The sequence below is a fragment of the Mytilus galloprovincialis genome, chromosome 10 (genome assembly GCF_965363235.1).
Source record: "Mytilus galloprovincialis chromosome 10, xbMytGall1.hap1.1, whole genome shotgun sequence".
Lineage (NCBI taxonomy): Eukaryota > Metazoa > Mollusca > Bivalvia > Mytilida > Mytilidae > Mytilus > Mytilus galloprovincialis.
In genome coordinates, this window is record NC_134847.1 from 11218378 (window position 1) to 11229170 (window position 10793).

Consider the following 10793-nt stretch of genomic DNA (forward strand, 5'->3'; position numbering starts at 1 on the left):
GCTTTCGAATAACAATGACAGAGGACAGAAAGTGCAATGCAAATTTCAAACAATGCTTCGACCCTCAAATTCTCCCACATCATTTGGAAATTATACTGATAAAAAAATACTATTATGTTTACTATGATAATAACGGATTAAGATATGTGTATCTATAGTATAAAACAAAAATTGTGATGAAAACCTCCCATTTAATAGAGTCTTAAAAAAAATTAAATTTTCCCCCTTTTTTCTATTCAAAAGAGATGGCGAATCATTTAAAATCACTTGTCTTAAGTTAACATCCATAAACGAAAGAGATGAACTAACCTAAACGAGCAAATGTGTACAAATGAAATGCATAGAAAATATGAGTTACTATATACTATTGTAAAGTTATTTGTATAAGGAAAGGAGTTGTAAACTTATTCCAAGGACGGTAACACAAAAAAATCTTTAAAAGAAATGGCGGAAGTTATAAATTTCGATTGTTTACTCTGATTTCGGAGATAACATTTAAAGTTTCTATATCTTATATACAGGCTAATGTTCAAAATACAGTATAGGGTAAAACTTATTTACAAACTCTGAAAACTAAAAACAAAAATGTCACAAAACAGCGAATTATGGTAAATCTTTAAGAATTATCAGCTTCCATCTGACCGAAAAAAATAAGGCTAGCATAGATTTTCATCCGTACCTGTAGTGTATATTTTCAAAAAGTCATGACCATTGAAAACACTCATTGCTATAAAAAAAAAAATCGGCTACACTTGTTCAAGTTCGAGTGTTGAACAGCGGTATACTACTGTTGCCTTTATTTAACGTATTGTTAAAAATGTTTGATGTTTAAAAATAGATTCAGATTCTTTATAACATGTCGACTTACAATATTTCAAGCTCTTGATAGTCCATTTCGTCTTAAGCAAATGTAAGTCTCTTCCTGAGCAATATGGCATGTTCTAAATCTGCACAAACAGTCTTTCAAGTGATCTACATGTGAAAATTTATGTTACTAATTTATTAAGACCGTAGCACAAAAATTTTGCTCAAGGAATTTCAAATTCCATAAATATTCATCCAAGGAGCCTAAATTCCTTGATCTTGAGACGGGACTTCGACGATGAAATAAGCTTGGTTGGTTCACAAAACTAAGAACTTATGCTGTTACCAAATAACAATACTCAAGTGTTTCTTGATAGATTCAATTAAACTTAGTTTCATAGGGTTTTTTCTTCTGCTTCTTTCGTTTTTTGTCGGTTAACATTTAATCGACCGTTAGGTACTATGCACAAACACAAACATTTGGTTTTTATCATTATTTCAGATTGTTGTGTAGTTTTATAGTTGTTCTTTGCTTCATTTACGTTTATACATTAAATAAGGCAAAATTGTTAGGTTTTTCTTTTTTTTTATGTTCACTTGCTTGAAGCTTGGCAATGGTCTGAGGTATAAAAAAAAATCCTAAACAAATTTTGGAGATTTGAAGTTAATGGATATGACATTTCGTTTTTTGTTTAATGATTCTTATGAATTACTAAATGTTTTAAAATATATATATTAAAACGTATTTTGCCAGATACGATTATTGCAAAAAACTGATTTTGATATAAATAATGGCGCTGTAATGAATAACATATGTTTTTATGATAGTGAATTATGGGTCCGTTGTGTTATTTTTAAGATACAGTTCTGTGCTGAAAATTTGATAATTCAGAAAAAAAGAGGACTTCGAGGTGTTTAAATCATTAACAAAGCAAATCAAATACTGACAATAAAAAGGTAGAGAAATAATATGATTGATTGTTGGTTGCTTTACGCCGCATTAGCACAACAAGGCTATATCGCGGCGACACAGTAGAGAAATAAGGTAATAATTATGTAATGTTTAATTATAACTCAACAACACAATTTCGTTTATGCAAAATATCAGTTTACTTAATTGTAAGCTTTATAAGCCATTCCAGCGGGGTAACCGTAACCATCCCAAGGATCTCCATTGCCGTAAATCCATAAACCAAACCGTACTTTCTTTTTATGTTCTATGCGATAAAGCCCTGTCGATATAGGCAGACTGAAAGTGCTAAAATTGTTCATTCCTTCAGAAATGCTAAAAACACTACTTTGACTTTTTAAAGAATTTCCATCCAGGAAAAGCCCATCAGTAGCATCGCTCTGCACCGTTATGCTTATGTAGCTGTCAAACCCTGTTGGTACTACGAAGTCATATTCATAAAGGTATTGATTTACACCAGGAATCGTCATCATAAAAGGATCTCCTTTGCGTTCACTTAACCCGTGTGGATATGACGTGACAAGGATGTCTTCAGATGATGAAATAAAAGAGATCGTGTTGTAATAAAAATCTAAGAATTCTCTTGCGTTTAGTGTTTTTGATATTGCCTTTTTACCAGTTTTAATAGTTAGATTAGTACTGTTTACCGCCTGTATGCGTACAGTGTTATTTAAACGAGTAGATATATACGGAGTTATGAACATACTATCTAGTTGATTAGTGGGTAAAACTGATTCTATAAATGGATTACAGTCACCCGCTCGAATATTGATAGGTATTGCAGAATTACACTGATTACCGCTAACAACAATTACTGGTTTTGATGATGTTACCAATGTTCCTGATAGGTCTGATGAAGTTGATAACTGAAATGTGTCATACTTGTTTACCATTATTCTAATCGTTTCGTTGTTACTATACTGCTTGTTGTCATATGCAACAGATCCACTTTTCAATTTCAAATTTATACTGACAACTGTATTTTGATAACATGGTGTAAGTGCTATCATATTTTTATAACTATAAAATGCAGGTAGAGTTGGTATAATGTATTTGATAGAGGCAAATCTCGTAGGCATTGATGAATAGCCCCCTGAGACTCCGGCTCCGAGGGAAAATCCGTAAACATTTATTCCTTCATCTGAGTGAAGTTCTACTCCAGCCATATGTATTCCAACAGACGGTAGAACACTTTTACTCAGATTATATTCTGTATTACTTTTGTCCATAGTGATAGTCTGAATTTTGTTCTGGTTGAAATAACGAATTGAAAGACGTGTTGTATTTTCTGATGCTACCAAAATTTTCGGCGTTGTCGGTAAAATTCCTTCTTGAAAAATTACCATGAAACTTGTATCTTTTCCACCTGTATAAAATATATAAGTTAATACACAAGTAACAAATATTTGCAAAAAAAGCTTCCAGAGAAAACTAAGCATTTTGGTTATACATAATTCATACTCGAGTCTTAAAAGTATCTTTTGAATTTAATAATAAAATAAATCAAATATACTTCCAATAACTGGGGTTTAAAGTACATTGTGTACCATCCAACAACGAAAAGGATTTGAACAAGAACTGTTGACAATGAGTAAAACTCATATGACATTTATTGGATAATACTACATATAGGCTGTTGTCTGCTCTATGGTCGAGTTGTTGTATCCCTTTTACAGTCCTCATTTCCATTCTCAATTTGATAGCTATCACCGTGAATATTACAAAAGCACATCAGATACAAATATTATCGGAGACTGCAACCCGAACAGGCACATTTAAATCGTGCCTGGATAAACATATTACCTTATTTTGATGTGTTGTTTAGTGCATGATTTTCTAAAAGGAAATTATATACAATGTAAAACTAGACACTTCATATGATTGATTGATGATTGCATATTATCTCGTGTGAATACACATTTCAATACCATTTGGGAACATTGTGAAAGTGCAGACAGGACAGTTTTATATTACACGATTTGTCTTTGGCATGGGGACATTAACAGAAGTAAATTTGTAATAAATGGAAATCAAACATGTATTCTTTATTCAACGAAATTGGGGCGACACGACTTTTATAATTCATATGATTTTCATTAAACATTTGTCATTGTATAGTGATTATCGATTACCCATTAGAATTAGAGAGTAGGCACAAATCCATAATATAATGAAATAATCAAAGTTTAACAATGACAGTATAAATACACTAGCTAGCAGGCAAGTGACTCTCAGCCAAAAACCATACTTTGTTTATCAAATTGACTTTGTTTTACTAACAAAATAACAAAAGCATGGTTTCAAATAGCAAATAAGTTGCGTGTATAACCAAATATCCAAAAAAAATAATAATTACCATGTATTACGTTATGTATTCTGAAATAGCTACATAGATAAGGTGACCAATGACTAGTTCGTATGAAGTATTTTATTTCTTGAATAATGAAGAATAACTCATTGCACAATTTTCTGGCGTCAAGAATTAAAGACAGCTCATTCCTACGGAATTGATGTGCTTTTTATTTTCGAGAAAACGAAAACATACAAAACATGTTCAAAAACTTTAAAGATAGGTTCACATTGCCGATCAGACCAACTCGATCAATCTCGATCAAGACAAATTAAGCGATCGGGAGACTGGTCTGACTCAATCGACAAGAATATTCGGGGTGATCTACCTTGGTTTTCATCGATCTGACTTTCTACCCGAGAGTTTTTGACATGTCAAAAACATTCGAGTAAGGATCGAGAAGCCAGTCACTCAAGAATTTGTCGAGTAGCGGTCGATTTGATCGGGAAAGGATCGTGCAGAGATCGAGTTTGGTCGGAATACAAATAGTTTATCGATCATTACTCGATCATTTCGATCTTTAAAAGATCGCTTCATGATCACAGCGACTTCTCTTATTTTTTTCGTCCCAGACCAACTCGACCATACACGATCTATATGCGACCACATTCGACCACTTTTCAATCTCTACTCGGCCATATACGAGTATTCATGACTGCTACAGGATTCTATAAAAATGTGTGCAGCTCTGATGAACTCTCATAACTTTGCTTCTTCAAAAATTTATTGTCACTATTTATTTTTAACTGTACTTAAACCCTTCCATGAATAGTACGTGTTGGTACTTTTGCAAGGAGGGATAAAGTTTTAAAAGAGAGACAAAAGATATAAAAAGAACAATCGAACTCAAAGGTAAAAAACAAACCGACACAGCCAAAACGAAAAACGGAGCGGACGAGAAGACAAACAGCAGTACACATAGCACAACATACAAAACGGAAAACTTAGCAACACGAAACCCAATAAAACCTGGGATGATCTCCGGTGTTTCGGAAGAAAAGTAGATCCTGCATTTCGGTCCAAAGGATTTGTCAAATAGGAAAGTAAGTAAGGATCAAAATTCATTCGAAGACAGCTGATGAATACTTTAACCTTCAGAGTTAGTTTTTAAAAACATCAATATCATCTTTTACTTGTTTAATGGGCTATTTTTGTTTGACTGTCCGTATTTTCCGCCTGTCCAGAAATTGTAGTATAAAAATAAGAAGATGTGGTATAATTGCCAATGAGACAACTCTCAACAGGACATTAAATGACATAGAAATTATCAATTATATGTCACTGTATGGTCGAATATTTAAAAACACTTTTTTTCATACGCTTTTTGACGCAGTTTTATAAAACAAAAATGGACGAGAGACAAATGCTTTTAATTTTAATTCGTGATAGATATATGTAAACAATTTCAGAAAAGATATCCTCTAGGGGATTGAAATTTTATTTTTGGCCAAATTTCTGGGAAAATATGTGACATCTTTACCCTATTTTTGCAATAAAACGCACTTCTGACGTATTAAAATTTAAACTTGGTGCCTTTTGCTAGCTCATATTCGTGTGTTTCGTTGTCAAATATGTTCTCCTATTTATTTGTATTGTAGTCCTGTAATGTTGTGTTGTCATTTAAATGTTGTATTAACATGGACATTAAAGCGGGAGGTTTGACATGCTACAAAACCAGGTTCAACTCACCATTGTTTTCTTTTAAAAAATGTCCTGTACCACGTCAGGCATATGGCAAGTGTTACATTATAGTTCGTTTCTGTGTGTGTTACATTTTAACGTTGTGTTTACTTTGTGTCGTTTGTTTCCTCTTATATTTGAGTGTGAATTCAAATTATTATAAGACGTGTCATGGTACTTTTCTATCCCCAATTCATTATATCCAGTTTCGAAGTTATATTTGGTATTCTAATCAGATTTTGTTTAATGCTTGGTTCTTTTCTGTGTGTGTTACATTTTAATGTTGTATCGTCATTTTCCTTTTATATTTAATGCGTTTCTCTCGCTTCTGGTTTGTGACCCGGATTTCTTTGTTTCTATCGATTTTTGAGTTTTGAACATCTGTATACTACTGTTGCCTTTATCTGTAAACAATTTGTGCAGAAGAAATACATGACCTTTTAAATTAAAACGAAATCTCTTGTCGTTTTGTGAACCGTCATCAAACTAATTGCATCCTAGTTCTAAACCTCAAGAGGGTATAAAAGAGGGACGAAAGATACCAGAGGGACAGTCAATCTCATAAATCAAAAATAAACTGACAACACCATTGCTAAAAATAAAAAGGACAAACAGACAAACAATAGTACACATGACACAATATAAAAAACTAAAGAATAAACAACACGAACCCATAACAACCTAAACCGTTACAATACAGAACGTCGTTTTCAATCTTCCAAAATGCTGTTGTTCATTGTTCCGATTTTTATCCTGAGATCACCCCTCATTGTTGTTGGGGTTCGTGTTGCTCAGTCTTATTCCTTCTTCGATTCTTTTTGTTTACTAATGTTTGTTTGTTTGTCTGTTTGTTTTTTTTTTCTTTTGTAGCAATGGCGTTATCACTTCGTCTTTGATCTTACAGTTTGAATGTCCCTCTGGTATCTTTCATCCCTCTTTTATATAGTTTTTCTAGTTATGTTCTGTTTTTTATATATCTCTGCATAATGAATATATTATCTTTTTGGCTAATAAAGAATCACACATAAGTGTTTTAAATGTAAATAACATACTTTGAACCTACCTAAAAATCTTGAAATTCACAATAAAATTTGGGACTCCAACTTATATCCCTAAATAGTGTAGCCCTCCTTCTATATGACTGCAAATTAACTACACTTTTTGGATTTGTTTTATTTAATCTCAATGATCGAAAAATCCATTTGTAAACCTACTTATTTATATATGATAACTTCAGCCATGTTTACAACATATAAACTCCCTGGATAACCGAATTATCTATTCTACAATGTTACAACTAATGCCTTCATGATCATGTTGTATTTAAACAAACCGTTTTTAAATCTAGCAAATTAAAACTCCTAACCACGGTGTATAAACGACAGTACTATACATTAAGAATAGATGTGTCAAAGCGACATATATGACCCCGTCTCAAAAAGTTGAAAAATCTGCAATTTCAATTACACATGTGGACACAAACATGAAGGTAGTCTCACATTTAAAAAAAATCAGCTCAAAATCTGGAGGCGTAAAAAAAGTCCGTATAACTAAGATTTTAAACAATTTTCAAAGTTGGAAACCTTTAATATTGGTAAAAAATTAGCGTAGGGGAACGAAACTTTAACTTGATCTGTAACTCATCATGGTTAGCATACATACCAAATATCAAAAAATCAACCCAATATCTGAAAGCATTTAGAAAAAAGGTTCGTATAACTGTGATTTTCAAAAAAAAATTAAGTCCAAAGCCCTAAATTACAGCATAAATTAGCCGAGCAGAGCGAAACTTAAACCTGATCTGTAACTCATCTTGGTTAACTCACATGCCAAAAATCATCACAATATCTGAAAGCATTCAAAAAAAAAGTCCGTATAACTGTGATTTTCAACATTTTATCAAAGTCTAAAACCCGTAATTTCGGCAAGAAATAGCGGAGCGGAACGAAACTTAAACTTGATCTGTAGGCGTTTAGAAAAACTCCGTATTATGGTTTGTTGTGGAATCACGGAGTGACGGAATGACAGAAAGACAGAATAACGGACAAGGACTAACAATTCAGAGAACCAAACTATTCATAAACGACATAACTCCTTACTTAACGGTAATTATTATAACACAAGAATTGATACCTAAACCTGTCGAAAAGCCGCTAGTTATTTATGTAATTCTCTTAATAATTTAACAATACAATTTTAAGTCTTACAACCACGTTAAAAATGCGTATTCATAACTTGTTAAATAATAATTTTTCTTCCGACGTATTCAAACTCAAGTACTTGAAGACTTCATATGTGTTAATGTGTCCTGCGTTGAAAATAATTCTGACAACTAGAGTATATATAGATATAGGGATACAATAATCCTTTTTGTGGTCTGAACGTTACTGATCCAGTAGAATTAGTACACAAATAAAAAGTAAACCCAGACTTGAGCTTTGGGCCCACCGAATTAATTTTGTTTATAAATTTAATATCTTACCTGAATATTCACATTGTTTACCGAAGAATCCCTTTGTACAGACGCATATGCATTCATTATTAGTTTTTTTTTTATAGATTCCACCATTGTAACACGTTGTATGAGTATGTGGAATAAATTAAATCATCTTTTTTAAAGTATTGAAATAAAATGCACAAATACAAATGTGTTAATATCATGAATGTACGTGTAAATATGATATAAAGTTGATATGAACACGTATTAAAGATAAATTACTTTTCTCTAAACGAGGGGAATAAAAAACTTATTTTCATTTAGATAAATTACAAAAGAAATGGTTGGACATATTTTTGTTTTTATTGCTGATTTCTTCTCCTATTGAAGATACTTGACGTTCAGTAACTAATCAATCAATCTTTGATCATAACATGTCTTCTTCAAGTAGAACTTGTGAAGGAATGAGCCTAGTCATTTATCTTCATACACTGGTTAAACCAGTTTTCGACGTAAGGTAATACTTTATCTATTGTTTTTCAGAAATTTCATTTCCTTGTACAAGACTGTATTAAAACCAGTTGGAGCATATAAACTATGAACGTATAAGACTGTCTCAAATACATGACTAAGTCATCTAACCAATAAGACATAACCGGGAAAAACACATATACATTAATTAATTATATAAATAGACCAATAAACATTCACCACCAAAGGATACCAATGAACCCTTACACTCATACAATACAATACAACACAATATGTTTTATTTCAAAAACACTCCGTCACATTGACATGTGAAACTAGAGGTTAATTACAAAATACAATCACATACAAATAAAGAAATAAATAAAACAATGATGGGGATATTGCATATTCAGTTTGGTTTACAGCCTTGCATATATAGATTTGTAAAAGTTTTATGTTTTACGAAATTCAAATAAATCTAGAATTTCCGAATGTTCAGAGTTTGACCTCTGCGATCGTATCAGGCTGCGCTCAGCAAAGCATTTTATTTTTCTAAATTCAATCTTTTTAATTCTTTTACATCAAATGATGAAATGACCCCCACACACATGGGATATAAAGACAAACGCAGTGTGTATGGTGTAAATGTATTTACGGGGGAGAAAAGGACAAGATAAGTGGAGGTAAAGCAACCAACAATCAATCAATCAATAAGTGGAGGTATGTATAAAATACACTTTTACCTATTCCGACACTCAAAAACTCACAAATGAACAATCTTACGTTTTAATTCAAACTTCACCTTTATGTGGGAATAGGAATAATCAATTTGAGAGGTTTGCCGATCTTTCCTCCTAAATATGAAAACAGAGTTCGATAAGATAGACGTAAGAAACAAAGACATTATATGTAATTGTTCATTGTGTTGATTCATATATACCTAGGTTAGTACTCTCTACGTTTTCACTCTCCCGCAGTTTCGTCCCATTTTGCTTTTCAATTGCTGTCAATCTCATATCAATATCCGCTAATTTCTGTCGTAGCGGAGCTAAATTAGAAAATAAAAACTTTAAATTTCAAGCCGCGACAACTATAACTTAGATTTTCTTTCAAAGGTAAAATTAATGGTGATACATTAAAATTAATTAAGATATCATAAAAAAAATATTGTTTCTTTCTCGATTATTTGTTATAAGATGACACACATATTTAAGTCATGTTTGAGAAGATGTTGTTTGAGTTCAGACTACAAATTTCGATTAAAATTAGCGATTCAGTGTTTAAGCTATTGTCCATGCTGCAAAATCATAGAGAAACGTGCACGAGAAACAAAATCCTATTTATGTCTGTCCTACCTATTACAATAAAATAGATAACTGTCAGTATAATTCCAGTTGTCAACATATTTATTGTTAGTGCAAGGCAATTAGTTTTTATCCATTTTTTCCACAACAGAACTACCACATGGTCATTTTTTATTTTCTTCTCCTCCATCTTCAAGTCGTCGTATCTATGGTCATCATCTTCTCTTTTGATTTCTTCGTAAACCTGCATTTGTATTTCAGCCATTTTTATTTATTTACGAATTTTATACTACACTTGACATTAAACTAGTTAATGACTTCTACTTGTGATGGTCCTATTAATTTATAATACATATAAGGAAGTATTATACGAAAGAAAATGAACACGTGACAATCATTCGTCAATTTGGATGTAAACATACTGAATTCGTTTAATTGTCATGGTTACTGTCTGTGTCAAGATTTGTCAGTTCTTCGTCTTCCAGTAAGACTTTCCTGCCACATGTTTTAGATTGCGCGCATGAAAAGAATTTTAAATTTAATAACAAAAAACAAAAACTGGGTAACATTTATATACAGGTACAAATAAAAACTTGTCATTTAATTTACTGACGAAGCTGGGCCTTGAAAGATGCAGGACTTGGGGCAGATACCTTATTGTTGGGCAAGGTGATTATTCTAGGATAGGATAAAACGACTCCTTCCAAACTGCTGTCTTGCATGATGGTATTCTGAATGATTTTGCGTTGCTATTTCTTGAAGGAAGTTCATTTTGTT

The 10793-nt window shown here is 32.2% G+C and overlaps 1 protein-coding gene across 1 annotated transcript; it reads right to left on the reverse strand.

The window, feature by feature from the left end:
- Positions 1–1852: 1852 nt before the first annotated feature.
- LOC143049831 (IgGFc-binding protein-like) lies at positions 1853–10338 on the reverse strand. The gene is made up of 3 exons (XM_076223574.1): positions 10068–10338; positions 9653–9760; positions 1853–3140 (listed from the first exon to the last, which is right to left on the reverse strand). The coding sequence occupies exons 1-3, from the start codon at positions 10279–10281 to the stop codon at positions 1918–1920; spliced, it is 1545 nt and encodes a 514-aa protein (XP_076079689.1). The 5' UTR covers positions 10282–10338; the 3' UTR covers positions 1853–1917.
- Between the last annotated feature and the right edge of the window lie 455 nt (positions 10339–10793).

Coding starts and splice junctions, on each gene's coding strand:
- LOC143049831 (XM_076223574.1), bottom strand. CDS start 10,281: ATGGCTGAAATACAAATGCAGGTTTACGAAGAAATCAAAAGAGAAGAT. Junction 9,761..10,067: donor TATCTATTTTATTGTAATAG/GTAGGACAGACA, acceptor TTTCTAATTTAG/CTCCGCTACGACAGAAATTA. Junction 3,141..9,652: donor CGTAGAGAGTACTAACCTAG/GTATATATGAAT, acceptor TATTTTATACAG/GTGGAAAAGATACAAGTTTC.